Consider the following 26,060-nt stretch of genomic DNA (forward strand, 5'->3'; position numbering starts at 1 on the left):
TGAAATGACTCAGGATACTTCAAACAGTTTCCACTGATCTTAGATCAGTGTTAACAACCTTCTTTGCCTTCACGTGAAGCAGTCGTTCTCATTGGTAATTCACAGTTAAACATGAAGAAAAGAAACTGATGTGGTTAGAGCTTGGGAAAACATATCACACTGTTGAAACCTTACCAACACCAGCACTAAAGCTTTTAAATTGTGGGTTCTGCTCTGGAGAATTTCTCACTACACTTGAGAAATGCAATGGGTATCTTTGCATCATGAATGAGATGGAAATTAGAAGTACAAGAAACCTATACCAGAGACTGTTGCAGCCTTCTTTTTAAAAAAGAAAAAATAGTTACCATATGTGTTCCAGTAAAATTGTGCGGCACATACATATGTCTGCAAAAAATGGCATTTGTAGGTACCAAACACATCAGCTTTACTTTGCTTTTCATAGCAATTACCTCAATTGCCATTAATCCCTTCATGATCCATTGTTCTGTGCCTTATCATTCCATTAAACAGCACAAAAAATTGCATACTGACTTGTTTGACTCTGGCCATGATATAATTTGTGCTATGGGCCTAATCCCACGGCCTCTCTGATTCCCATCCCTCCACTGCTCAGCAAGATGACCCCAAGAGCCTCAGGAATGGCAAAGGTTTATGGTTTTCAGACTGTAGAATATACAGATCATGATAGCACTGAAAGTGGATTTTTTTAAAAAATAAAGATATTGAAACAAGCCTCTTACAGAAGAAAACCTAACAAATTAAAGCCATCTACAGCAACTTCACTGATTTCTCAGTGCTGGAATAGTTCCAATGATGTGTGTGTCTGCTTTCATCTCCATAGATTATTATTTGCTTCCAAATAATGTACATGAATTAACAATGACAATTATTCAGGGAACGTGTTGAGAGGAATGTAATTGTTCTCATAGTTGTTCTCATTGTACTACAATGGCTTTCAGAAAAAAAGCAGCAACCAAAACTTCATACACCAAAAAAAGTATCATAAACATCCCCCCAAAACATGTTAACACTAAAAACCAGTTTATCCACTATACAAACTACAGTCTTGCTTAATCACCTTACATCAAAGTGGTTGCTAGGTGGGACAAAGGGCACCAGAAACAGTAACTTATCCAACCACTACCGAATTCATGCAGAGGAAATGGGATTTTGGTATCTTCCATGTTTCCTTTTCTGCCATCCCAAGTCAAGCACAGGTTAGAGAACACCTTGACCAGGAAATCGCCAGTAAATGTATTTTTTTCCTTCCTTCTCCCTCTGTTTCTTTAACTTTCTTTTTTCTTCTTTAGTTGGAGGAAAAGAGAGAGAGAACATGTTTGAATAAGTGTGTGGGATGGTTTCTCTTGCTTGACTGCTAATAGACACACTACTTTTCAAAAATGCCACAAGGTACTTACAAGTTGATTCCCTGAGAGCCCCTTTTTATAGCATATTATTAAGCTTATACTTTTCTTTACAACTGTAATTTTACTTTCTTTCCATTCAGTTAGTACCCCTGATTCAAAGACTATTTTGAGAAGTGACAATGACAAAAATTGGTAATGCTGAAAAATATCTCCCCCCAGGTTTCTGTTACACCTCCTCTGGATTTCTCTTCTTGCATCTAACTTTTCAGCCCAAAAGCAGGAGGATGGTAAAATGGTAAAGCATGGAAAGGGGCTGAGATAGAACCTATCACAGCCATATTCTACATTAACTAAAGTACATATGCCTGCATCTCTTGAGCCAAAAGCCTACAATGTTAAAAAAACCAAGTTACACACATAGCGTAAAAACAATGGTAGCTCTTGTATTCCAAGGAACTCTGACTATTAAAAAAAAAGCCTGCAAAGATGTTTATGGTTGCTTAGCACTGTCCCCTCAAGTGAATTCTTCAATAACATCACAGATTTTCCTTACTGTGTATACATATGAAATTGCAGAGGAAGTCCATTTTATTGTTTTAAACTCCATTATGAAACTTTGCAGAAGTATTTAGCTGAGATATAGGCCCACCACTGTAAAAATGTCCCTCAGAAACAATAAAATGGCTACTGGTCTCTCTTTTTTGGGAAATGATACCATGCATTCCTTATGTTTTAGTCAGGAAGCAACACCTGGGTGATTCCCTTCATAACCCAGGCAGAGGGAGAGGAAGGAAGAGCAGGAAAGGGCATGATTCAAGAGGAGATAACCTCCACTCACATCCCATTCAGAAAAGAAGTATTTTAAATCAGCACCTTAACCTTGATGCCCCAGGCAAATTCCAGTTTGGGCTATTCCATCCTGCCCACCTAAAATTCCTCAGGGCAGCTTCCCTCCCCCTTTCTCGAAGCAGCAAATAAAACACAGAGTTTTGTGTTGTGCTACCAGCAGAGAAATAGCCACCAATCTTCCCCTGAGAGCCAAATGCATTTCTGTAGTGGGAGAGGAATGCAGAGATGCATTTCAGGGATGCAAAGGGTAGAGCTGACAATAGCAATACCACAACTGTGTATTTTTTAAGTCCTGTAACTGCTTGCTAAATTGGCTACGGCAATCACACTAGTGGGAATGCCATGCTTCAGATATGATCAAAAGCAGTAATTCCAGAGCACTGAAGGCACAAGGAAAGCCTAAACATTACCAAAATTTCAAGCAAAATAATGCTGCTCTTCAGGGAAGATGGAAAATATCCCTTGCTGCAATCTTCCCTTCTATGGGATCAGTACTTTTGAAACTTTGTGTTGTTTAAGGGAAGAATATAAAGTCGAAAAATGTATCTTGCATACAAGTCAAAATGGACCTTTTGGATACACCATAACACATTATGAAGTCTCTTTTGCATCCAACCAAATAAAGCTTTGAAATCTTACCCAGCTAACACACCAAATCATGAAGCCCACTATTGAACCTCTGCTCAAACAATAGTTTAGCTTTTTATTACCTCTTGGTAATCTGAGTAGGATCCTGCAGACCTGGATCCAGTTCAAAGATTTCATTATCCAGTAGCCTTCGGAGTGTCACATCTGCCAGCTGCTCCATGATTCTGAAAGCCTCAGCAATATTGAGGAACGTGGAGAAGTCGCGCTCTTTATTCCCTGTAGTGACACGGACTGTGTCCGTCATGAAGACATTGGAGGTTCTTTCCAGTTTCTGGACTTCAACCCAAGGAATGATAAGTTTCACTGCAATCCAAGAGAAGAGCAAAAATGGGTTGGAAACTTTGCTTACATCTTTCAGATTTGGGAAACAATCAAATTCAGAATGAAATTAAAACCAAAGAGGAGAGAGAGAACTTTTCATGGGCAAGACCAAGCATATGCTGAAATGTCTGTTATGACTCCGCATTCTATCTCACCCACTCCAAAAGAGATGTATTTTTCAGAATCTCTCCCTCAGAATTTTAACTATCTTTACAAGAAATGCTAGACTGGGGCATGATGCCTTTGCAGAACATCTGCCACATGCTGTGCTCCCAACTCCTTTACAAGTCATTTCTGCAGCCTGCTTCCTTGCCACCAGAAGAAACAGTTCATCTCCAGAATATAAAGATAAGAGAGAAAGGCTTTGTAATCTCTTAGAAACAAAACTGTAGGCAGGTGGAAAACCAATTGCATGCACAGCTACTTTAGCTTTTAAAATAAAGCTAACTCCCATCCAAAAGAAAGCTCCTTTGGAGACTGCTATAAAGTGTAATTACTACTATAACAAAAACACTAAAATAGCTGCCTAGGCATTGGGATCTTCCCATTTTGGTTACTTTTTGCTGTAAAGATGCACAGGCACATCTTGCCCTAAACATTAACTATAGTCAGACTTGTTTATAGAGAACAAGAAGTGTACAACACTGTTCTCTATACTGAAAGCTACTGAATCATATAAATACAAGTGGCAAACAGAATCAGCTTACTTTAGATAACTACTGCAGGATGTTACTTGCCTCTCACATGAACCTCTGGGTAGAAACTAGGCTGCAAAGATCTTTAAAATAGATTCAATTTCTTAACAACTGTTGGAAGCTTCCCAGACTTCTCTGTGCCAGTAACATCAAGACTACACCCCTAACATCCCTAGCTGGTCTCCTGATGCCAATAAAGCAATAAAAAGGCAGTAATAACAAACATTGTCATATATATCCGACACTTACCCAGGATCATTAATTACCTAAGGAGCTACCCTCAGCAAGTTTTCTGTACTACGTGAACCACAGCTGTCAAGATTATTTGCAGATTACATTTTTTCTTACTTAAATAAAGCACAGCTGCATCAACATGCACAGACTGTTGCAAATGGTCATAAAATCATTTGTACCAGCCCAGCCAAGGGAAGAAAGATTAAATAATGCCGTAGCAACAGCACTGCTGTTCAGGCAGGTCAGAGCCACACAGACTCTACAGTGTTGGTTACAGAAAAAGCACAACAGCCTGTATGGGACCCAAGCCACTGATAAAAGGTACAAAGTCTTCAAAGTTTCAGAAAAACACAAATTTAATTTAAAATGCGAAGAAACCTTGGCACACCCCTTCAAGCTATCTGACGATCTAAGCCTCTGAAAGCCTACAAATACTTGGAGGCTTAGCTAAAAGGGGACTTGTCCTTGAAAAAATTTTCCATGGAGTTTATATTCACATAAGCCGTAAATTAAATTTATGAGAAGTTGAAAACAGGTTCTAATATTGCATTCCAGGTCACTTCAACACAAAATTAAACAAGAAGAAGGGAAAAGGCTTGCCAGAAGTAGAAGACTTAACACTTTGCCTATAAAGAGATTTCAGTCTACAATTTGGAGGGATTTTTATAAAGGTAAAACACAACTGAGAACTAATTTTATTCCAACTCATATACTGGGGTTTTTCTCTGTGTGGTATTGAAAAACGCAATAAATGTGATTTTTTAGCAATATTTTCAAGACCAGATTTAACCAGATTTCATTTGTGATTATTACCTGAAAAAAACAAAGGCAATGAATCACTTGTTCTGCATGTAATCAGCATCAGCTTCTCAAATAGTAACAACCCAAACTGTATTAAATCTGGATTATTCCGTGTAACACAAATATTCCATAAACATGACAAAACACTAGCCTAGAAACAGAAGTAATCTGCTTTATCACAATCAAGGAAGTGGGAATAATTTCAGCATTTATGCTGCTTTCCACTGAGCTAGGGAAGTTTGTGTAATCAAAAGAAAATTCAGGGGTTTTTCTCACATTTCCATGCAAGTGTATGGGAACACAAAGACAACACAACTGACTGCACTGGTGACTGAACAGTGCATTTTCCATAATCAAAATAAAAAGTTGCAAACATGTAATTGTTTGTTGGGTGGTTTGGTTTTTTTTAGCAGATTTTCATAATGAATATTATTAAAGATATGAGAAGAAATCTCTTCTTCAACAAAACAGCATGATATTGTATTTTCATTATCTTTTAATAATCTGTGGTATTGCATAAACAAAAGTTTTGGAACCATATAAAGGGCTTTTCACTCTCCCTCCTCCTCCCACTGTTATCTATCATTAATAAATATTTTTTCTTCATGTGCTTTGACAGACTGGCTATCTCAGATTTAATGAGAGAAAACCTGCAATGATAATAAGAAGAAATGATTGACAAAGGATACTATTTAATACTAACCAGAGAACAAGGAGTTTAAACAAGAACTCACATATCTAGTATATATCAAGAAATTCCATTCTACTCTTCCCAGCAAAACTCAACTTTTGTTTTTATAGTGAATAACAAACTTAGCTGCATTTCAAATATAACTCTTCCACCTTTTGCTGATATGACAAAATAATTGGCTTGAAATAATACAAGGCAAGAAAAGACTTCCAACTCTAAGTATGTCTTTGTATGTTTTCAGTCTTAGAAATTACGAACTACTGTCTTTCTTAAGATGAACTTCATTTTTAAACCTACAGCTATATCTCAATATTAAATCCAGATGCAATATGGCAAAGTTTTCCTAATTGATATAACTGACAAACATTGCTATATTTACAGCAGTATAAGTTTCTATTGCTAACTTTGTTTAAGTTCCAGCAGGATAAACAGGCCTTAAAAGGCTAGAGACTCATGCACAATTTTACTAAACAGAGAAATGCTATAGAGTTTAAATGGCTTAATTTATTTTCACCATCTTACGTCTGTTATTTTCCATTTTATCTTCTAGTATCTATTCTGAGAGGTTTTTCATTCACACAATTCTGTCTCTGTAGAGGAACACCACAACCAAATCCTTAAACTTGCGGAACCATCTGAAAGTCTAAAAAGCCCCAGGACACACTTCTTGTGACCTTACTGCACTGCTATTCAGAAACACAAACAAATCCCTAAATCCCTGTTGTTTTTCCTTAAAAGCTCTGAATTTTCACCTGGTTCTCCAGGGCACATTCCTTTTATGCTTCCTGGGCTGTCTTCAGGCATGCAGCTTGACTCAGGCATCCCTGGCCCCACCACCCTGCAGGGATGTGGTGACTCTGCCTCCCTGCCTGTGGGAGGGACCCATCCTTACTCACCATTTTCAGCACTAAAATTCCTAATTTTAGAATTTGTAGGAGGTCTGCTACATCTTACGGTTGCTTCACCATGCCAAAAAGAAAAAACAGATAGCAACTCTGTCTGTGTGCTCTTGCAGTGTCATTTTTATTGCTGGATTCATATTAAAGCACAAAGGCTGAAGTGAAAACTAAATTAAACAGGACTTGTCACCTGAACAACTAAAAACTCAGAAACTAAACTTCAGAGGTGAACTAGGCATTTCATAAGAACTCTGGGTATTCTTGTTTTTAAATGTAGTTACATTTATATCTCTCCCCAGCCTATGATTTCTTATGCATTTACACTTACATTCTTTGCCCAGGAAGAAGGAATAAAAACAGAGATGATTGATGCTCAAATAAAGCCAGCCTTGCCGAGGAACTTTTCCTTTCCAGCAGCAACAGGAATAATAGGTGATCAACTTCTCTGCTTCAGGAAAATTAAATCTGGATTCAAATTTCACCAGGGCTTCTCGGAACTTCTCGGGGTCTTCCTCCTGCTCAGCGAGCTTGCTGCTTGTTTCCTCTGCAATCAGTGCCTGAGTCCGGAACAAGACCATCTATCAGCATAAAGCTATGGCACTCACAGTCAGGCAAGTTGCTACAAGCTACACATTCAAATTTAATAGTGCAACACTTTCTTACAAAGGAATTCCAGTCAATTTGCAATTTTCACAAATGAAGAAATTTCTCTGGTGCTCGCGTCTCTCATACATTTTGAATGCTCCCAAAGCAAGACTTTGGGGGCCTTCTTTTCCTTATATATATTTTTTTCTTTGAGTCTGCACTTTCACTATGGCTTATGATTTCTCTTATGTTGCATATACAGAGGAAAAGCAGAGTAACAGTTGTGGCTACTAAGCAGTAGTATTTACCTATGAAGAAGCAAAGCAGTCAGATGTGTCAGTAACTTGAGACATGCTTGGAACCATTACAAACATGGTTTCAAGAACATCTACATAAATATAATTAAGACTTCAGATTGTTAATAGTGGTATTACAACAAAGGAGTTAAGTATGCATTGCACCATGCAGACAAATAAGCCATTTGTAACAGCACCTGGTATAGTTTGCAATTACCAAGCAGTCCTAACAAGCTAAAAGTCTACAGCAGGTGCGAGGGTCCAAAACCTGGATTTAACATTAACTAATGAAACCTGAAGAATTCTAAATATGTACTGTGCAAGCTAACAGGCTGTCACTGTGTTATCAAGAGAGATTAATTGTATTTGGTATTTCAGTGCACTTAAGACAATATGCCTTTTTTTAAAGAAAGCAGGATAAAAACTAGGATTTGTACAGTGATGTTTTGGTTTTGTCCTCTTCTTCTCCAGATTCAGAGCTCACAGAGCTTACAGCAGCAAGGCTGAAATTCACCAAAAGCATTATGTTCTTACAAAATTTCCAAACTGGAAAAGAGGCTATGGGGGGAAGAGCATCCCACTAAAACTCTTGGCAAGGAAAAGCCTGTAGCAGGACCTGAGGTACAGCAGCCACCACTGAATCCACACCCCCACCTGCCATCACCAAGCTCCTCTTAGAGTATGTATTTTACTAAAAGCAGAGCTCAGGACACCAGGTTTTCTGCGTTAATCCCCACATGCCATTGTGATTTTAAATTTGATTTATGGTCTTTACTTTTAAAATTCTTTAATCTTCTAAAAGGATGCTCATTTCTCCAACCCTGTGGTGAGCCAGCAGCTTCATGTGCTGGCCACATCAGATGCAAGAGCCACACAGAAAACAAGAAATGTTTATATGGTCAAAACCTAGGATGAGTGACAACAACTTCATGACATTCTTCTAATAAACCATATATAATTGGGCATGGGAGGGTGAAAGTGAGACAGTTTCTTTACCTTCACTTTCCCTTTGACAAAACTAACAATATCTTCTTTATTGTCAAACACAGACAAAGTATGGAGCAAGTTTTGTTCCAGCCATTCCCAGTGCTGGTTTATTTCCTCTGCAGTGGCACCTAGAAAAGCAAAAAAAACAGTATATTGAAACAAATCCTGCAAATTAAAATTAAAAGTAAGAGGAAAAAAGTAATAAAATGCACTATTTCATAAATTCAGTATGAGAAATTGAACTTTCAACCTCAGAATTCTTAGTACCAAACAGGTCAAAAAGGTCTCGTTCATAGCAGCATAGTTAGAGAAAAACAAAAACCTCATTGTTTTAGAGAATTAGTTTTAGTACTTTTAGTTTTATCTTCTCAAATGCTCTCAGCCAGCAAATGCTGCATTAAAAGTCAAAGCAGAAAAAACGGCAAAACTTCATCCTGAGCTGCTGGACTGCAGCTTATTCTGACACAACGTTCTGTCATTGACTGGAAACCTTTGATTTATGCCCTGTTCCCAAAAGTCCCTGATCTTCCTCTCTCCCTCCCTCAATACATGCACACACACCCCAGGCACAAACACATGCAACATCCTTTGAGAGGAATACAAAGCCCTCTATAACAAATAAAGTTCCTAAAAAAGAGTTTGGTTCAGCAACACCTAAAGGTTCTGCAAGAGCACATTTCTATAGTTTGGGGAAGAAATAAAGTGAACAAAAATCTTTGACTAATACAGCTTTTCAAATCTTTAAAACTTCTTTCTCTAAAGATTTGAGGGGTTTGCTGGTTCCTTATATGTAATGTGTTTAACTCCAGAAATAATATTTCACTCATTACTGATTTGCTTTGGCTCTTTCTCCTTGAAACTGAATTGTCTCTGCATGACACGATGACAGAGAAGTCATAGCAAGATGGGCACTATACAGGGCCATCAAGGGAAAATCTGACCCCTCCAGATCTTACTGGTCAGTAATTAGACACTACAGGTAAATAAAGTAAAGGCAGTAATAGCTGCTCCTCCCAGTGCCTTGCTCATGAAAGAAAGAAGAGAAACAGCTGTATAAGATACAAATCACACATGAATATAAAAATAAAATTAATCTCAAATAGAAGACCCATTATCTCAAGATTTTGTTTTGTACATTAGTGATGCATCATGTTGCCTCACAACAAAAAATGATAAATTTAGGTAAGGATTTTCCATTTCCCTCTGCTCTGTTTTCCATGCAGAATGCCAACTGGCAGAGAAACCTTCCAAGCTTTAACTTCCCTGACAGGAAGGTCTTGTAATGGAACTTTTTAAATATGATTAATTAAGGTTAAATTTAAATTTAAAAAATTCATAAAAATAGAGACACTTAGAGGCTCTTTAGGTAAAGAAAACAAACTATATAAATGTTTAAGAACACCAGAAATACAGTAATTTTATACTGAAATGGCTGCACGAAGCAAATACCGAGTTGAATTTTTATTTCTGAGCAATCTAAAAGATACCAAGTATATGGGCAAGCTGTCGGGCTGCCTTTTGTGAAGTAAGCTGTGAGCAAGATCCCTTTCATAGTAGCATCCACACTGCTGGGACTCCTCTGAGCCTAGGCAGCAGCTATATCCCACAGGCAATCTCTCCTGCCTGCCTCCAGGGTTTCTGTTCAAATACCAAAAAATCATTTTGGCCCTTTCATTTGGTCAAGCCAATTCAACTTTTTGAGTCCCTTCTTTATTTCTAATTTCTATTTTGTAGTTTAAAGTTGTCCTGTGATTTGACCCAAGCATTGCCAATCTCTTATTTCCATTCCTCATTCCTCTTCCTGTGCTGAAGTTCTGCGCAGCATTTTATTCCACCTTTTACCCACCTTCTTCATCTGCTCATGCCAAGTGTGCCAATTCTCATTCCTCAGAATCTTTTCTTTAAACCCACTTCTCACCAAATCCTTTGCTCTCCCTCTCCTAAAACCTATTTTGCTTGACTGGGAATTGAGTTTCTGTTCTGCCCATGAGCTTTCTGAAAGGAAAATTTCAAGTGGCTCTACACAAGGGGTGAGGTTAGACTTTTTTTTCCTGCACTGGTATAACATGATTAACCACCTGGATTAAAACATCTCTGCCAGAACAGCCACGCAGGGATCAGATTTCCTAGACCTCCTCTGAGATTTGCAAATGTCTGTAACAGACCTGACCCTTATGCATATATTATCATTTAAGTCTACAGCTCCGGGGACACAGGACTGCCGACACACAGCGCAAAATGTCATTTTAATTAACTGCCTAATGACATGATGGCTATCCACAATGAAGTTACACTGGGAGACTGGAAGGAGTTGCTGGAGCTGCTCCTTGCCCTCGCTGTACAGCAGCAGGAACTTTAATTTGACTCCCTCCTCCTTCCAAAGCCAGTAAGAAACTCCTAACACCATGTCTGCATGCATGGAATGCCTCACTCAGACAGGGCAGAGCTGGGTGAGCAGCAATGGCCACTTCTGTGTGGGGAATGTCCTTCTCCAGCTTCCCAAGAAGGGGTCAGGGTGATGCTCCTCTGACTCCTATTGCCAACTCTCACCTGGACACTCAAGGCAGGGTTTCACAGCAGCAACACTACCCAAAAACAGCTTCTGCTGCCATGGTTCTTTAGTTCTGTGCAGCCCTGGCAACTGTGTATGTTCCACCCATGCAGCACACAAAACAGACCCCTCTGCTTTCCGCTCTATTAGTTTAAATCTCATTTTCTCAGGGATGAGCATCCATTCAGAACAGTCAAAGAGAATTTTAGAAAACATTAATCATGTAAGTTTGTCTCAGCAAAATCCTCAGCCATCCCAACCCAGCAAGAAGCCTTGAAAGCAATGCTTTTCCAATGAAAGCTACCTGATTTCATCACAGGACGTTAACAGCATGAAGCTCTTAAATTTCTCCATGAGATGGCATTACTTAAATATAAAAAGGAAGGGAGGAAGTATAGAAAGCACAGAGCAATTGCAAAACAAAGAAAAACTAGCCAAAACAAAAATAGCCCAAAGGGACTTTACGCAAGCTTCTTCACACACGCATCTGGCCCAGGGAAAAATTCCCACTATTAATGGGGAACATGCAGAGGGATCTCTGCTGAACCAAGGAAAAATTGCTGGATGAGCATGTACAGAGAAAAGGGTTAGGATGAATATATAAACTGACTCTTCCATTTAAAGGACTACTATGTCAAACACTATCAATGACATGTCAACATTTACATTACCTAACTATTTCATGACTTGATCTGTATAAGAAAGAATAGAATAGGATAGCATATTTTCAGCTGGAAGGGATCTACAACAGTCACAGAATGGGAAAGGTTGGAAGGAGCCACAATGGGTCATCAGGTTCAAACTCCCTAGTCAAGCAAGGTGATCCCAGAACACATTGCACAGGACTGTTGATGGTTCTTGAAAGTCCCCAGTAAGGGAGACTCCACAACTCTCTGGGCAATCTGTTCATTTAGTAACAAGCCCACATTATTCTTTGTTCACCTTTTGTTATTGATGCATTTCAAGAAGCTGTCCTTGTTTTCCTTCAAATCCTGGGAATCATCTAGTCCAACTGCCTGACCACTTCAGGACTGACCAAAAGCTGAAGTTATTAAGTACATTGCCCAAATGCCTTCTAAACACTGGCAGGTTTGGTGGGACATCAACCACCTCTCAGAAGGAATCCTGTTCCAGGATTTGGCCACCCTGTCATTAAAGAGTGCTAATGCTCCCCAGTCACAGCTTTGAACCATACCTAAAGAAAAAACTGCTGTAAATTTCAATGCTAGGATGTTTTTAGATGGGAGCAGAAGGGATAAGAACAGCCCTACACACTGGCCAAGCAACAGTGGGATGAATGGAACTTCAGATGGCTTTTACTGGGTCATGGCAAGGTTGGTGCAATTCACGTCAATATCATGTTCCTGAAGATGAGCTTGACTTTCAGAACTTGCAGAAACAATGCAAAAGGGATTGGTGCAACAGATCAGGATTTTGACATTCCATCCCTCCCCAACAACTTTACCGCCTAAATCTTCCAAATGTTCCAGTTATACTTAATTATAGCAAAGTGTGTGAAGACACTTCACAGTAAGCAAGTGAAAGACTAGGATGGTGAAAGCCTAGACTAAGGTGCTTCTTGCTGTAAGGGACTACTACTACTGTAAGAAAAGATATGCATAGGAACAGAACCACACTACTTTGCAACAGAGAAAATTAATACAGCAAACCACCCTCAGCTAAACAAGTTTTGCATTGAAACTTAATGTTCCTAGGTAACACTTTTTCAGTGATTTTAACCAGAGGTTAATTTGGTTGTTAAACAAGCTTTTCACACGCACACAACTAGCTGGGGTTACCTTGAGCTTCCTGGACATGCAGACACTGACCATGCTCAGAAATGGTTTGGGATTTTCTGTCTGTGACTCACCAATAGCTATGGCCCAGTAAACTTCTGATCCATTCAATAACTCACCACATGCAATGGCAGAGTAAACCTGTGAGCCTGGAACTTGGAGTAAAATTCGAAAAGGAGCAACGCGTGCATTAGAGTCTAACACGGCATCCAGGGCACCAACCAAGCGACCTGCAAAGAACAAAGGGGGAAAAGAGGATTAATGCCAGTTTTCACTACTGTAGCCTGCAAGTTGTTTCACATTTAAAGCCATAAAATTAAAATACAGAATATACCGATAACGATTATTTGCCAGTTTTATGCTGTGATTTACAGGTGCTCAGAATGCAAAAGGCAAACCAGATTAGAAGATCAAAAGCATACAGAATTCTCTGCATTTCTGGTTTTGCCTCATATATATGTATATAACCACAGAACTGAAGTGGAAAGACCTGAGGGCATCTTAAGAAGTTACTGTTCCAGCCCTGCTCTGGAGTTGGATAAATAAACCTGTGCTGTAAGTGGTGTTTGTCTAACCTGTTCTTCAAAACCTGCAACAATCAAGATATAACAACTTCCCCAGGTAGCTTTTTCCACTATTTTCATTAAATATTCTCACAAAAAAAAGCAAAAAACCAACCCCACCCCCCAAAAAAACCAAAAAACAAACCAAACCAGCAAAAAGCCAAACAAAAACCGACCAACCAAAACACAAAACAAAACCAAACAAAAACCCAAACAAAAAACCTAACCCCAAACAAACAAGTCAGTTACCACAATCTTAAACTTTTTTGCTGGAAATTAATCTTGCTCCCTGGAACATGCAGAGTAATTGGCCACCTGCACTTCTGATAATAATGTTCAACATAATGAAAAAGTAACATCGTGGTTTCTCAGCCTTTAATGATTTCCCTTTTTCTAAAGAAACTCAAATCACCTCATCTCTTCCTTATGGGTCATGTTTTTCAAACAGCTCACTGTTCTCGAACTTACAGTGGAATCTCTCCAGCTTATCTTTAAGCATGACACTCTCAACTGGACCTGATGCTCACAGCTACTGAAGTCTCAGCCACGAGCAGAATGGAAGATCACCTCCTGGATCTTGGATATGTACCAACCACTGTATCCAAGAAAGCTTGCAGCAGTATCCCACTGTAAATCAGCACTTGATTTCAACAAACTTATTTTGAAGAGCTGCAGCAATTGCTGACCCCAAGAAGGACCTTCCAGTCTGGAGGACACCTGGAGTTCCTGGAGTTTCTTGCTACCCATTCCCCTGAGCAGGCAAAACCAAGCTATCCATGAAAAAGTTATCTCAATGCCATGATTTGCATATTCAAGCTGGCATATTAAAGTAATTCAGAATTGGTTTATGGTGCTTACAAACAGCAATTCAGGGCAGCTTTATACTCAATTTTCCTGTGCATCCTGCAGAGACACAATCTCCTAAGAAGAGGGATGGCAGAAAGTGAGGAACAGCTTTACCATGCTTGTTTTATCCCTAGAGCATTGAGGAAGTTTTCTGCAATACTTCTTTTTTGCTTTGCACATGTAACTTTTTCAACCTGTTGTATTTTTTTTTCTTCACCATTAACCCAACACAAAAGGAACTAATCTCCATCTCCAAAATGTTTGCCAGCCTTTGGCACCACATGCTGTTTTAAATATGGCATTCTCCAGTCCATCACCCAAGTGATTAATGGAAATAGTGGAGACCTACAAAGTCCTAATTGCCTTCTCACTTGGATAGCAAATGACAGCTAATTAATTTGAGTATAACACAACCAAACAGCATTTCAATCACTTTCTGGTCTAGAAGCTCTAAGAAGCTCACATGGAAGAGCCGTAATAACCTGAGAGGAAAGAAAATTACATTAAATACTTCCTCCTTGCATATGCAGACAACATCGAGGATGCTTTCAAAGCCAAGCAGAAGTTGGACACAATGTATCTTAAAACTGTACAGCGAAACATTCTTCAACAGCAGTTAGTTTCTCACTTAAATATGTGACCAGATATTACACCCATCTATTTAAAATGGAGATCTGAATTTGCAGACTGATGACATGTATAAGATCTGAAATCGCTACATGCTCTCCTGTAACTACAAGAACAAAGCATAAAAACTCATCCTAGTATAAAAGGTAGCAAATTAACTGTGCTCACAGAAAACTGTGTAGAAAACTTTAGTGTGCAGTCTTCAAAACAGTTGGATTAAAGCCAGTAAGAGAGCATCAAACAATGCAGAGAACAAAAATAGAGTTTAACTTTCAAATTTTGGAAGAATTGAGACACCACACAAAAGAAAAATAAGAAATTTCTGTGCTGTGCATGTTTTCCCCTGATGATAGGCCTAGGAGAAAGAATTATTTTTCGTTTCACCAAAATCATAGAAAAAAGTCAACTAACAGCAAGTGCTACCAAAATCCCTAGAGAATGCTTAATGAACATCTGATTTGTGAAATACCTTTTTTTTTTTTCCTTTCAGAAACCATGAAAAAACCTGGGAAAGCACAGAAGTAGTTTCAAAGTTTTGCTTTACTAATTCTTAGCCTGTTCAAAATTAATTCCTTTTTCTCTTCCTGAACAACAGACCAGAAAACCCAATTCCTCTTCTCACTGTTGACTTCTGCTTACAATTTCCATTTTGCTTACAAACTATTAAAAAGAAACCCATTCCTCCTTCAACTGTACAAAGAAATAATCACCTCCCTTTTCGAAGCTACCCATAGCTAAAATGTTAACTCAGGATGTCAAAGAGGAGCCAGAACTTAGATGAAAAGAGAAGAAAAAGCATGTGGCCATCAGGATACCTGCCAGAATAAAGTCCAGGTGGCCTGGCCCCTCTACAAGGGCTTTGCAAGGGAATAGCAACCCCACACATAAATCACTCTGAGCCACCACTGCGGCTGAGAGGGAGTCCTGTCCTGTCCTGTCCCACCTCTGCTAGGAGAGGCTGCAGTGAGGTTGCTGCACGGGGGACATAAGGGCAGCAAAGGAAAATAAGAGCAAGTACTGCTAAAGTTGAGCAAGCACAAAGAGTGGGTCCCATCCCCACGTTTGGGGCTCCTTTATTTTTTGGATGAGAAACTTAGAGAGGTACAGAACAGGGAAAAGAGATTAGTAAGAGTGCATTTGCAGAAGCATGAAAAGGATTCAACACTAATATATACACCCTGGCCAATATGATAATTTAGTTGAAACTGTGGTAGCAAGAAAATTACAAAAGCAAATAAGAAAATTACAAAAACTAGAGGCAAAAATTTTCCAGTGTAAGTTGCCTCATAATTCTTTGGGGTAACTTTTGCATCATAACGTTGAAAAACAACCAACCTAAAGCTCCCTGAGTGAAGAAACAAACATCAGTACACTGATTCTGAAACCTGCTTTGAAAAATACCCAGCTTGTGAGCAAACACCTTTCTCATAACATGTCCAAACAGTTGGTTCCAGGGAAGGGTCTCTTATAAAACAGAATCTGTTTAAAAAGCAGACAGGTATCTGGCTAGCAAGATAAATTACATTAGGAGCCTCTGGCTCACATATTGATGCATCATCTTGCTTTCAGTCAGGGTGATGCAGACCTCTTCCACATCACACACAACAGTGAAACAACTTATACTTCAGGACAGCAAAAAATGAAAAGGTAAGAGAAGCAGAAGAGGAAAAGAGAACTGCTACCCTGGTTTTCTTCCCAAAACTCCCTTTTTTTTTTTTTTCTTTTTACCCTATATGAGACAAGATTTTTGGGAGGAACTTAAAATTCAGAGTAGCTCTTCCCCTTTAATGAACCACTTCACCAACTTCTTGTCTCCCAAAAAGTAAAACAAAAAGTGAAAAGGCCAAAGCTGCCACTGTTTTTTGGTTGGGTTTTTTTTGGGGGGGGGAAGGGGTTTGTTGGTTGTTTCTTTTTTTTTTTTTTTTTTTGAGGGAGGGGAGCACAGGGGGAAGAGGGGAGGGGAGAAGAAAAGAAAGATTTAAATCTAAGTGACAAGGAAGCCTGTGGTGTCACAGCACTCAGTGTTGCTACCCTTTCAGTTCGACTTGGTTTTTAAGTAACACATTCAGTCACCACAGCCAGGATCTTTTGACTAACATGAACTCATCCATCCACTACAAAGTGGGGAATGACAGCCAGTGTAGTCCAAAGCGGCAATTACATGCGGTACCTGCAATTGGTCAGTAAGAAATTCTGATGGCACTTTTAAAATCTGGGGAACACCATGTCAGATGCACAGAGACCCCTGTTCCCACACAGCCCTGAACTTTCCAAATCAAGTATTTACACCCTCTCTACCAAAGTCAAAGGGGTGACAGAGAAGACAGACCCCAGCCTGTGTCTCCAGCATCCTAGGGAACTCCTTTAGTCACTGTACAAACAAACCGACTGCTACAGAAATCTGAAGCAGAGACAAAACTGTCGTTCCACTTCTCCTAAGTCTACTTTGAAAAAAAAAAAAAAAAAAAAAAAACCACTTGAGATTTCCAATGCACCTGGGACCAGCTCAGCTGGACAGATGTGCAACAATGCCTGACTTAAGAGCACCCACCAAATCTAGCCAAAAAAACAGGCACAGGACCACCACCATACAAGGACCCAAAGCAGACTGCCAAGATGCTCAGTGACTCCAAAGCTGAGGTTTGGCTCCGCTGCAGACACCCAGCACCTTCAAAGTCAAGAAAATTATGGCACCACACAGTCTCTAGGGACTGCAGTGGCTGATCTGCAGGGACATGGAAAAAAGAGCACTTGGTGGCTACACTCACTCATATCACGCCAAAGCCATGTTTTAAGTACTCACACCCTTTTTTTGTCAGACTAGGTTATTTTTGTGAGACAAAACCACCAAATTGGGGTATTTACAATGACAGTCACAGTTACAATGCCCAGCATTGCTCCAGGGCAAAACCATGAAGTGAAAAGCATGCCTGCGAATTCAGCCTTGAGAGCTCACTGCTGCTTACTACATCTGCCTCCACCAGAGAAAGCTGGGGGCAGAAAGAAAAATAAGCCCAGTTGTCTGAAAAAAGCTGTACTTTTACTGGAAAGGAGAAAGCTCTGCCAGGAAGTGGAAGGAGCTGACAGTACAGGTTGCTTCCCAGTGGCTGCAGTTTTACAAGGAGAGTTAATAGCTGCTAGAATCACTCTAAGCTGTTTAGGCATGTGAATTGGGAGAAAAGAACAAATCAAACAATTCAGATGATCATAAAAATAAAGATGATTTTTTAAGGACAGTGAAATTGAACTAACAGCTTCAATAAAGCAGAATTAATTTTGGCTCTTTGAGGCAGAAAAGCACTTCATACCCTGAATCCTAATTACACTTCTCCACATAGCTTACTCCATCCAGCAATGATTAGCAAACAATTAGAGTCTCAGAAGAGCCATGGCGGGCAGCAATTAGCCATGCTAGAGGAGGCAAGCAAACTGGCTGAAGGAACAGCCCACACCAGGGAGAACACAGGGAGGGACACGTGGATGTACCTGTTCCCTACCCCCTGCCTTCCCTGTGCTCCAGCTGGAACAGAAAGCTGATTTTCACACTAACTGGGATAAGCTCAGCCTGACACAAGGGCATTCCTGGGACAGGCACCAAATAGCACAGATTGCTTGCTTGGCTCTGCAAGGCATCTCAGAAGCTCTCCCTAGGGCCATTGTCCTTGCTGAGAGAGGGATGAGGGGACTGGGAAGCTGCTTCTCATCAGGCCTCAACCACCCCACCATGCAGGAGCCCTAACTTGTGACCACAAGCCCATGGGTGGCCCAAGGCAAGACCCAGGGATGAGATGTAATGAGGACCAACCACTGCAGCCTCGATCCTCACCTCTTACAGCCCACCTAGAGACTGCCAGGCCCTGGGCATTACAGGCTAAGGTGGAAGTTTTTGAGCTGCACCAAGGTAGGATACAGCCCAGGGCTGTGGCCATGAAGCTGTTGGTCAGTGGTGGCCCCCAACATAAATGTTTGGAGACATCTCTAGATCTTTCATAGCATCTTGATTGATTTCTCTAAAAGTTCAGAACTCAGATGTTTAGCAGGTTGCTGATTTCACTTGGGCCATCCTAAAATCCATGTTTTTGATGGATAATAACACCATCAGTGATGCAAAGCTGCTAAAAACAACGGCTTAATGCAACCACACTGTCTGCTGAATTTTGCAAAATTATATAAACAGGTTTTGATACAATACAGTACCCATTCAAAAGTATTTATTACACTTCTACCACCAGAAAAAAAAAGAGTTTCAAAACTTATTTGGGTAAGTACATAAAAAAAAAGGATGAAGGAGGACTCCTCCAACGGTTGGAGGAAGGCTCTGTTTCCTTTGAAATGATAAGTGCTCACCACACTGAAAGATAAGCACAGACAACATTAGATTTCAACGTGAAGACCTAATGCTTCAAGTATTCACTCACCCAGGAAAACACCCAGCATCCAAGCCCTTACTTACTTGTAGCACAGACCTTGCCAGATCAAACACTGCCACTGGGCAAATCGGTTTCTGTTGAATTGGGACTTTTTTCAATCTGTTATGTAGAAACAAATTGTAACAAATTACTTAATCATGATGTCTAGGTCCCAGTGCTCTGGGGGGAAGGTAGACAGGAGAAATGTGGGGCATTTCACTGTGGGAATTGGTGTCCCATAGTCCCCATGACTCCCATATCCCTGGATGTGATGCTGAGTGCTTGTGTCAGACCAGCACATGCAGGAGGAGACACCACACAGGAGGAAGAAGTGAGATGAATTATGCACTGTCTCTCCTGGAATGATGGAAATGGCATCCCCACCCTGGAGCACCAATTATTTCTCCCCAGCATCACTTCCCCATGGGCTGTTTCCCCAGGTGGGCATGCTGCCATGGTGAAGCACTCACAGCTGCTTATCTCAGTCCTCTGCCATCAGTCCAGTTCAAGCCAAGCCTATTTTTATAGCCCTGAAGGCCGCTGAGCCAAATGCTTCGGTTCTCATGTTACAAGTAAAAATACCTGAAACTGTTTTCCACCTGAAAATGGACAAGAAGATGGGATACACAAGCTGCTGCTGCAGCCCTGTAAATTATTCAGACATGCACCACTACTCGGGGGAATATAAAAGTCTCTCTCTTTTTTGGTGGATGCTATAAATAATGCTGAATAGACCAAACTAGTGCTACATTAACTCTGCCACCACTGACATGCTCAATTACTTTATAGGAAAGACATTTTTTCCTATGAGAGTGGTGTGACAGTAGAACAGGTTGCCCAGAGAAATTGTCAATGCCCTATGCTGGAATTGTTGATAGCCAGGCTGAATGGGGCTCTGAACAACCTGGTTTAGTGGGAGCAGTCTCTGCCCATGGCTGGGGGTTGGAAGTAGATGGTCATTAGGATCCTTCCAGCCCAAATCATTCTAGGATTTTCCTGCCTTTTTCTGTGCCATTTGGCCTCCACAGCATGAAAATAAAAAGCCACTGTAGGTGTTTACTGGATTAATCTTGCACAAGGTGCAAGGTCAGTCCCTATGCAGACACAACCCAGCCCCTCCTATCCAAGCACTGGTACTTCCTCACCTTAACACTTAGCACTTAACACACTGCTAACATTTCAACAGAAGCACCTGCATCTCACCTCAGCCATCTCAGCACCACAGTAGTGCTCAGGAGCAGGAAACTCACCCCAGAAAGGCAAGCGGAGGGGGCCAGAGTGGCACACACAGCTCAGGGGCTCAGGGGCCAGGAACTGGGGGGCTTGGCTTTGCAGGTAGCAGCCTGGCACCCTGCTCCTTCCTTCCAGCTCATGCCTCTTGGCCAAACACTGTAATGGAGAAGCCATTCTCTTGGGAAAGCACTTGTAAGTATGCATTCTCCTTAAAAAAATGTTACAGTAAAATAGAGAAAAAAGGGAAAAGAACCTGCCGATCTGAATTCCAGTTGTGGGCAAGGCTAGATAATGTTTTGACAAGAGTCCAAGATTTCAATAAAGTATGCATATTTCTCCTCCTGTGCAAGGCTTCAGCAAGCTGTTCCTTAAGGAAACAAAACCATGAATACTCATAGTAACCATTACCAGTATCCTTTATTAACATCAGTATTGTGGCACCTTCCTCTCCTCAAACTGCTTAATTTAAAATGAAAGTGGGTTTTTTTTTTCATTAGCACTCAGATTGAGCTTAATTTATTTTGGTATCCTGAACATATCTAATAACAAAAATAAATGCTTTTTTGAAAACTGCATTGGGATAGACCTTTTAATATGATTCTATGAATATGCTACTCGTTTTGGCTTTTGCCCCTCCAGAAAGTAAAAAATACTATGGGGATTCTCATTTGCATTTCCTAGTAAAAATCCAAGTCTTCATGTATTTTGGACGCTCCTTTGCTACAATGTAATGAAGAGGGGCAATCTAAATTAATTCCCCATGTGAGTTGCAGGAATCTTCATCTACTGTGGTCCTCTTGTTGCCTTTCCCAGAAATAGACTCCATTATGTAATTATTTACTTCAGACCTTGGGAGATGCACAGGGCCACCACTAAAAGCTGAGGTATTGACAATGATTACAGGACTGTTTGGACAGTAGAGTATGAAAGAGCAGCACAAGATCTTTTAATTTTTAATTTCCAGGAAAAATTTCCAGAGCTTATCAATAACCATTTCTTGGCATGCCTTAAAAAAAATTAACACCCAAGCAAAGGGAAAACAAGGAAGAAAGGTGTTATCACACAAACTAGTCAATTTTCAATTCACAGCCAAGAGGTACTTTGTAGATGAGTTCAAAAGCTATTGCCCTGCAAGGATTTTATTTAAAAGAAAAAATTAAATCCTAAGATGGAACTTGGAAATGAATTTACCATGCCCACCACATTTATTTTTATTAAAGCAATAATAAGGTTTAGATTCAAGTACAGAAAATGCTTCTTTCTGCCAGTCTATTATATTTAAAGTTGTGAACTGTAAAGCTTTGTAAGAGTTGAAAAATAGATTAATTTCCTTTTTAAACGTTCATCCTCTGCAAATTGCAAATAACTATATCCAGCTTGGAAATTGCCCTGAGCTGAAAATGGATGCTGGAAGAAGAGTAGGGAAAAATATCATAGCGAAATGAAAAACATGAGTAAATCAGGAACAAAACAATCTTTCATTGATCTATTTCAATCAAGAAGTTAAAAAATCACTGTATCTCGATCATACAAAAAGCTGCTTGAAACAAAAGCTCATTTAAAGGTCTTATTTAACCTTATTTATAAAAGGAAAGATATTCACAAGTGTTGCTAAATGGGTTTTTATATGCTAAGAGTGTGCAATGTGAAGTACTGTATAAACAAAAACTGCAACACTAGCTGCTTGGGAAGAGTGAAAGACCACTCTCAGTCCAGCACTCATAATGAAATCCTTCCCAACACATCCCAGAACAAGCAGTTTTGCTGTCAAAATGCAGAAAATTAATCAAAGAGGAGAAAATTAATCAAAGAAGAGGGTGCATGAAGGTTTCAACATCCTGTCCTAAAAATAAGTGAGTCACTTAAAGGCTGAACCATCTTGCAGTATTTACCACAAAGCATATGACAGTATTTTTTACTACTGTCATACCAAACTTATTAATATGTAACCTCAGAACCAAAGACATCAGCAAGTATTAAATCCAGCTAACTTTGATCTGTTAATTGTGGCTACATCACAAACCTTTTCTGTAGGGATCACTACAGTGCTCTCCAGTTAAGGCAAAGAAAACCCCAGAATCAACCGCCTGATGAGCTAAATGATTTTTTAAATCTGTAACTTAAAATTAGTTATTAGTTTAAAAAAATGTCATTCAGATTTTTAAAGTATTTCCAAACATTTTCAATTTCCTTATTGAGCCTCTGATCCAGCAGAGCTGTCAAGTAAAGATCTAGATAAAGTGGCAAGGGAAACATTTACTTGAAAAAGCATATCCCTAAGGAAGACAGAAACCAGAATGAGACTGGTCAAGTAATGAAGAGTTAAATACAACCCCCATCATTGTTTGTACCCTCTGCCTGCAAGCCCAGTGTGCATTTGGGAACTGCCCTAGGACACAAATTAAATAACAGTAGGAAATAGGGTCTCTCACTTACAAACATCTGCTCAGCGTCTGACAAAAACACAGTACACAAAGGAACACAGATATGGAAAAAAAAAGCACTTTTGTGCAAGAGACCATCTTTAGTCCATTCTTCAGGCATTAAATCCACATAAAATACACCCTCCAGCTGTGCTAACTTACTCTTACCTAACAGTTAAAATGCCCTGGTAAGAACAAAGAAGTGTCCTAGAAGAAAGGCAGGCAAAGACGAGAACTGGGCCATAAAACAGATGTCCTCACACAGGTTCAGTGCAAATAGCAGGCTGTGGCAACATGCACAAGGGCAACTCAGGCACCACGCCCTTCCACCCGGCTGAAAGCAAACTACGACACGGGTGGTCAGCTGCCCCTTCTACACTCGTGTGAAATCGAATATTCGGAGAGTTTTGTTCTGCTGATCCTACATGGGTCTAACACAGCCTCAGGATATGCAGCCTCCTCCTCCCTGCAGGAGCTGTGAGATCCTCTTCTACTGTGGCACCTGCTCTCACGTACTGAATCTCCACATCTTTGAAACTTCTTCCTTTTCATAAAATGTAACTGCAACTGGCCAGGGATCGAGGTATTAAAGGGAAAACAGATTTGGATACTGTTCTCACTTAAGCTTTGCTTCTCCAGTAAAACAAACAAAAACTTCTAACTTTTGGCTTTACCACTCGGTAGACCATAATCGGAAATATGACAGAGCTTTACTGCCTTTCTGCCAATTTGGAAAAGACAGGTACTAAATAAGCGTCTCTATAGTCATGTAAAGCAAGAATCAGGAGGTAAGTTTTGCACTGAGAGCAAACACTTACCAGCAAAGCCTTGCTGTTTCTCAGTACCCATCTCCTTTTCCTTCACCGCAAGTAATAACTGTAAAAAAAAATACACTATCTAACCCCAGCTATATCTAATGCGCCGTAACTCTTGCATTTTGGTTTTAGGACTCAAATTTCTAAGCCCTTTTAAATACAAATGTTTCCAAATGGTTTAAGAGGCTGTCAGAACCTACAGTTCCCTTGGAAAATGTGCAAGACAGGAGTGGCTTTCCTTTGCCAGCCAAAAGAGATTTGAGCAAGCCTGTGCACTGTAGATTCAGCAAAATGATTCACCTGAAACTTAACCAGGGAGAAAAGCAGTTTGTTTGGTTTAAGCTTGCAAATTTCTGTAGTGAAAAGCTCAGGCACATGGCATTAACATTTGTGAAACTGAACCTCATGATTGTCCTGGACCTAAACCAAGCAGCTGTAAACGGCTATTTTTAACTCTGAAAATTAATCCACATCGTCTTTACTGTCACAAAAGAGCGGCCTGACTTCCACACAGGGGGGCAGAAAAAAATAGGAGGTTAAGCATTTTAACTCGCTGGCAAAACTTCCATTTCATTAGTGATACATTGATAGCATGCAATCTACCAAGACACAGTTCAGTATTGTGCACTTTATGGACAGATAGGACAAGCTCGGATTTTACATTTAAAAAAAAAAAAAAAAAAAGGCAGCAATGCAGAAAGCAGTATTATCAAATGGCAAAGGTCAATAGTTCAGGAAAAAAAAAAAGGTTGTAATAAAATAAACACCGAACATGGTAATGCAGCTTCTTAAACTCTGTAGAAAATACTGATTTTGAAAATACTTGGCAATTCTTCCAAATATATACGCTACCATTAAAAATTCTCACTTTCTAATATTCAAAACAGCCTCGTTTGCTTTTAAGTAAGAACTGCATTGTTAAACTATATTAATTCTCCAATGCACTGTTTATTTGAATTCAGTTGCTGCTGTCTTTGAACCAAAAGTTTGGCCCAAATTCCCTACGCTACAACGTCAGCGCAGCCTAACACATCATTCTCGCCGGAGTTATTCAGGGATCCACACTGTTGCGAGGGTAGAGTGTGATCCTTCTCCGTGCATATCCTTCACTACACGTATCTGGAGTGCCACATGGATATAACGTGCCGGATCTACACCCACCATAACCCGTAGTATAATTAATGCAAAAAATAAGACAGAATGCACTTTGCCACAACACTGAATTGACAACTCCCGCTCCGCAACGTCGTGTATCGTCCAAAAGCCAGGAGTCCCGTACTTCTATAGCTCTCGTTATAGAAAGCGGAGGCGAACCACAGGTCGCGGGCGGTTCCGGGGGGACACGGGTAGCACACCCCACTGGGTGCCCCCGGCATCCCTCCACCTCTCACCGCCGGCCCCGGGGACCTCCGCCGAGTGTCACGGGCTGCAGCCCCCGGCGGCTCTCCCCAGCTGCATCCTCCGGCCACGGGCACCGGCTCCGCGCCTCCTGAGGGGCTCCGCGCCCGCCCTTAGTCACGCTGAGAAACCCATCGGGAGGGGAGCGCGGGGAAGTAACAATAAAAGTGGTTTCAGCGGTGCTCAAGGCTACAGAAACGCGAAGCTGCACCCCCGGCAACTCGTGGGGAGCCGGGGCGGCCCCCACCGCCCGGCCGGCGGCTGCCTCCGCACCGCCCGCGGCGGGGACCCGCGGCGCCCCGCGCTGCCGCCGAGCCGGGCCAGCCGTGCACGGCCCGAACAAAGAGGCCGCTCCCGCTTCCCGCAGCCCGACCCGCCGGCGGGTGCCCCGGCGCGGCCAAGTTCCCGTGGGGCAGACGCAGGGGGGATCTGCCACCCGACCCGGCCCGGCCCGGCCCGGCCCGGCCCGGCCCGGCGCCCCGCCGAACCCCCGCGCCACCAGGTACCCGTGAAGCGGCCGCCACCGTCTCCGTGGCCCCGACGCCGCTGCAGGATAAAGTAGCCGCTGCTCTTCTGCGTGACCCACAGCTTGAGGGCGTTCTTCAGCAGCACCTCCTCGGGCTTCAGCCACATCTTCCCCCGGCTCGAAGTCCCGCTCTCTCCCCCCTCCGAGCCCGCCCGCCCCGCACGGCACCGCACAGCACCCCGGCCGCCCGGGTCACATCGCCCCCCGCGGGCTGCGCGGCGCCGGCTCCGGCTCCGGCTCCCTCGGCGCGGGCCCGGCCGCCGGGGAGGGGCCGAGGGAGGAGCCCGGGCACGGGCCGCCCTGCCCGCGTCGCCGGGGGCTTTGTGCGGCGGGGCCGTGCTGCTCCGCACCGTCGGAGGGGACGGCGGGGCGCTCTGGCCGGAGGGAGGGGGAGCAGCGGGGAGGCCCAGGATCTCCCTTTCGGGGGTCCCGTGGCGCCCCGAGCCCCACACGGAGCCCACTGGGGCTGCCGCGGTACCCCGGCGTCCTGGAGGATG

General features: G+C 41.6%; 1 protein-coding gene across 2 annotated transcripts in view; it reads right to left on the reverse strand.

The window, feature by feature from the left end:
* Positions 1–25,798, reverse strand: part of TBC1D8 (TBC1 domain family member 8) — a 47,857-nt gene extending 22,059 nt beyond the window's left edge. For both annotated transcript variants that reach the window (XM_066176593.1, XM_066176594.1), the window contains exons 1-5: positions 25,544–25,798; positions 12,843–12,953; positions 8,386–8,504; positions 6,837–7,065; positions 2,930–3,170 (exon numbers count right to left, since the gene is read on the reverse strand). In XM_066176593.1, the coding sequence (XP_066032690.1) occupies positions 2,930–3,170; positions 6,837–7,065; positions 8,386–8,504; positions 12,843–12,953; positions 25,544–25,670 (827 nt within the window). In that variant the 5' untranslated portion in view covers positions 25,671–25,798. The remainder of the gene's footprint in view (positions 1–2,929; positions 3,171–6,836; positions 7,066–8,385; positions 8,505–12,842; positions 12,954–25,543) is intronic.
* Positions 25,799–26,060: the final 262 nt, after the last annotated feature.

The sequence above is a fragment of the Chamaea fasciata genome, unplaced genomic scaffold, assembly GCF_029207755.1.
Source record: "Chamaea fasciata isolate MVZ Bird 193981 ecotype frontalis unplaced genomic scaffold, bChaFas1.0.hap1 SCAF_2, whole genome shotgun sequence".
In the NCBI taxonomy this organism is placed as follows: Eukaryota; Metazoa; Chordata; class Aves; order Passeriformes; family Sylviidae; genus Chamaea; species Chamaea fasciata.